The following is a 4,217-nucleotide window of genomic DNA, read 5'->3' on the forward strand; positions in this document are numbered from 1 at the left end:
TTCTGTCTTTTGTCTTTTCAGGGCCACACCCACGGCATATGGAGGTTCCCAGGCTAGGGGTCCAATCAGAGCTACAGCTGCTGGCCTATGCCAGAGCCACAGCAACGCCAGATCTGAACCATGTCTGTGACCTACCACCACAGCTCTTGGCAATGCCGGATCTGCAACCCACTGAGCAAGGCCAGGGATCGAACCCGAAACCTCCTGGTTCCTAGTCAGATTCGTTTCTGATGCACCACAACGGGAACTCCTGTTACTGCTTTTTCTTTTCTCTATATCAGTTCAGTGCTGGAAGCTTCTAGAAAATTTGCTTAATCATTTATTTTCCTGGAGACAGTCACTATTTCCCCCTATCCTCTTAAGGTCCTATTCTTCTAGTACATTGATACAATTAAGGTGCTGTAGGACACAGATGGAATGCTCAGATGAGGATTTATTTTCGTTTTCCTAATGAATAATAGCTTTCTTTGAACATTTATTAGCTATCAAATATCATATTTCTTAAGTGACTTTTCAAGATTTCGCCATTCTTGGAGTTCCTGTCATGGCTCGTCGGAAACGAAGCTGACTAGCATCCATGAGGACACAAGTTCCATCCCTAGCCTTGCTCAGTGGGTTAAGGATCTCACATTGCTGTGAGCTGTGGTGTAGTTCACAGATGCTGCTCAGATCCTGTGTTGCTGTGGCTGTGTCATAGCTCAGCAGCTACAGCTCCTGTTTGACCCCTAACCTGGGAACCTCCATATGCTGTGGGTGCAGCCCTAAAAAGACAAAAAAAAAAAAAAAAAAAAAAAAAAAAGATTTTGCCATTCTTATTAACTTTTTTTTTTCTTGTTGGTTTATATGAACTCCCCCCCCCACATTTGAGTCTTTTTTAGCAGTATGCATTGCTAATATAGTTTACCTGCCTGGGCATTGACTTTCCATCCTCTTAGCAGTAATTTTTAACAAGGACAATTTAAAAATATGCTTTCATGTTTATAGGAGGCTAGCTTGAAAGTTTTGTTTTTCTTTAAGCACTCTAGAAATGCTTTCCCCTGGTGATTTCGACTTCTGAAAAGAACTCAGTAAGATTCTTAATGATGTTTCCCAGAATAAAATATATCATTGTATAGCATTGGCAAAATTATTTCCACTAAATAGGACTTTGGATTTGCCTTCAATGCCTTACAAATTTCTGCCAAAACCACAGTAGTGTACTTGCAGAATCCCTTATTCAACTTCATGGCATTTCTCACAGTATTATTCTTGTATAAGCAGCTTGTTTTACAGAAAGTCAAGTATAGCCGTGAGTAGAGGTGCTTGTTATGAGCAAAGTGGTTATGGAAGGACTAGTGGAAGAGGAAGTTATAAATACCAGCTACAAACATTTGGTCACTTACAAAAGCAAGATCTATAATGGTTAGAATATTTCTTTTTTCATTTTGATATGGATATATTTATATACTTATGTATCCATAGCAAAACCATTTTTATCTCTCCTCTCCCATTTGCCTGCATGTAGTAACATAAGAAGCGCTAATATAGGTTAATCTTAAAATTTGATACATCTCAATATTTATGATACAGGATTTTGGGGAGAATGTGACTAGATAGCAGAAACAACATCACCCCAAAATGGTTAAATCAACTGGGTTTACTCTTTGCCGGAGAGAGTTATCTTGTTTTGGGCTTAATGAGAAAAATTATATCATATTAGTAGGAAGCATAGTTTTGCTGTTGTCTTTATTTAAATTGTGTTGTTAAAAGGGGTATAGATAGATACTCAGCTAATAGGGAGGCAAGTAAACTAGTTAACAAGCTACTGTGGTAGCTTTATATTGTCTCAACAAAACTGTTTTGGAAATGTATTTCCCAGAATTTGCTTCCCTGTATTATTCTGAGTTACGGTTATCCATGAAAGAGATTTGTGCAAGATTCGGAAAGTGGATGTAATGAAGCCACCATATATATCTCTCTCTCTGTGTATGTATATATATTTTGTCTTTCTCAGGGTGCACCCAGGGCATGTGGAAGTTCCTAGGTTAGGGGTCGAATCAGAGTTGCAGATGCCAGCCTATGTCACAGCCACAAGCAACACCAGATTCAAGCCCCATCTGTGACCTACACCACAGCTCATGGCAACACCGGATCCTTAACCTACTGAGAAAGTCCAGGGATCAAACCCAGGTCCTCATGGATACTAGTTGGGTTCTTTACCACTGTGCCACCAGAGGAACTACAAGCCACCATATTTTTGTTTGTTCTGCTGGTCTGTGCAGGGCTGCATGGACTATAGTGACTCATACATGTTGTTGCTGATCAGCTAGTTCATCTTATCGATGAGTCAACTACTCCACTTCCCAGCAGATCTCTCCCTTATCTTCTATCTTGGACCAAGTATGCGTGTAGCATGATGGCAAATGCCGCTGACTTCTGAAAATCACCCATTACTGTGTGACTGAAGGAGGTGAAATTCAGACAAGATTTAATGTGTCTTTGTGGGTTTCAATTGTCTTCATGGTCCTAGTATGTCCCGATGAGTCACAGTTTGTCCATGTTTTTGTTCACATCCAACTTCCCTTTACATAGGTTACCCTAGTTGACTTACAGTAAATTCAGGATGCATACCAGATAGAAAGATAACATCTCTGCTTGGCTCCTCCACAAGCTCTAGCATTTACATGAGTTCTGTTCCTCATGGTGTCTCTTATTCTATATCACATGTGGTTCTGCTTCTCTAACTGTACCCTAAGGGACACAAAGTCTCTGAAGAAAGACCCAAGGAAATGATTTTCATGACAATTCTAGATAACTAGTCCAGATTAGTGATGTCAACATCTGTAGGTGAAATTTCCACTTTAAATTATTTTGGGGCAAGCTTTCAAATTTAGACAACTTTATACATGTTCTATATTATTTAAAAATAAAAATTCAAGATGTGAATGTAATAGTGGGAAGTTACTCTAACACCTGCTTCCAAAGGAAATGGAAGGAACTTTTATTTAGAAAGTAATCTTGTCCAGACCACAGATGAAGCAACCACAGGACAACCACTTCTTGTCTGGGGTCTGCAGGTGTGCATTTCAGCTTGGGTCCTGCAGCAGGGGGCCTCTCTTGTATTGAGCTCTGGGGTTTTTGTTCAGCCTCTCCTATTGCTTCAGGCACTGTGAGCTCCCGGAGAGCACAGAAGTACTTAGCAGAATCTTGCAGCTGTAAGGCTGAAATGGTGAGGCTGATGAAATTTTGTGCTTTCTGGAAGTTTGTGGAGTAGCGGCCATCCTTTGTGTTCAAGCCTTTGGATTCCTGACGAATAAGGAAAGTCATCTCTCCACTGGGAGGCTGTTTATACCAAAAAAGAATGTATTCATTCCAACTTGTTTCATAGCGACAGTTTAAGGTGACTTCCTCTCCAACTTGCCTAGATACAACTGGCTGGTCTTGAGTAACTTTCTGGGTCACACCGGATCCTACAGGAAAAATCAGAAAACAGAGAAAAACAGTGAATAAAATAATGGAGGAATTAGACTACCTTAGGACCCAAAGACAAGCCCAGTTGAAATCATAATATGCCTGCTTTCCGGCCATCCCCCTTCCTCCCCGAGTCCATGTGAAGCACCCGGGCCTGTGTGCAGTCCTTTCCCCCTGAACCTTCCCACCATGTGTGGGACCATCCCTACCAGAGAAGACGGAGGCCAGGAAGAGCCAGAGCAGGCTGGAGAGCGGCATGTGGCACGGATTCCCCTGCACAAGAGTGTTTTGTTGTGCCTCAGGCTGAGCGTTCAGTGTCTTGGAGTGCCTGGCAGCTCATATACATAGTCCCTGGGTTCCTGTGTGACTCCCCCAGACAGGAAGCAGGGCTTGTTATGTTCATAGACCACGTGTTCTATGCACAGATGAGAAAAAGTCTGGCTCCCCACAAACTTTTACTTTGTCTACTTGTCTTTCCCAGGTCATTATGTTAGACAGATCCTAAAAAAGGAATTGGAAAAAGCAATGGTTTGAGCCAAGGGGAGCTGAAGACTAAACAAGATGGCATACATTGGTAATTATTCCGCAGAAAAATTTTACTAACTTATTGAAAAAATAGGCTATGTATACTTCTTTTAATCTAGTTAATCATCATCATTTAACCTATACTTACTTTTCTCCATTTAGCATCTAATGACTCTTTTTGGTGGTGATTTATTTAAAATTAAAGCATAGTTGATTTACAATGTTTCTTCAATTTTTGTTGT

General features: G+C 40.9%; 1 gene segment (V, D, J or C); it reads right to left on the reverse strand.

Annotated features, from left to right (window-relative positions):
* On the reverse strand, nucleotides 821-3,839 carry LOC102165261. The segment is given in 2 exon segments: nucleotides 821-3,449; nucleotides 3,660-3,839. Coding segments are annotated over 2 exon segments (558 nt in total).

Source organism: Sus scrofa, chromosome 7 (assembly GCF_000003025.6).
Source record: "Sus scrofa isolate TJ Tabasco breed Duroc chromosome 7, Sscrofa11.1, whole genome shotgun sequence".
In the NCBI taxonomy this organism is placed as follows: domain Eukaryota; kingdom Metazoa; phylum Chordata; class Mammalia; order Artiodactyla; family Suidae; genus Sus; species Sus scrofa.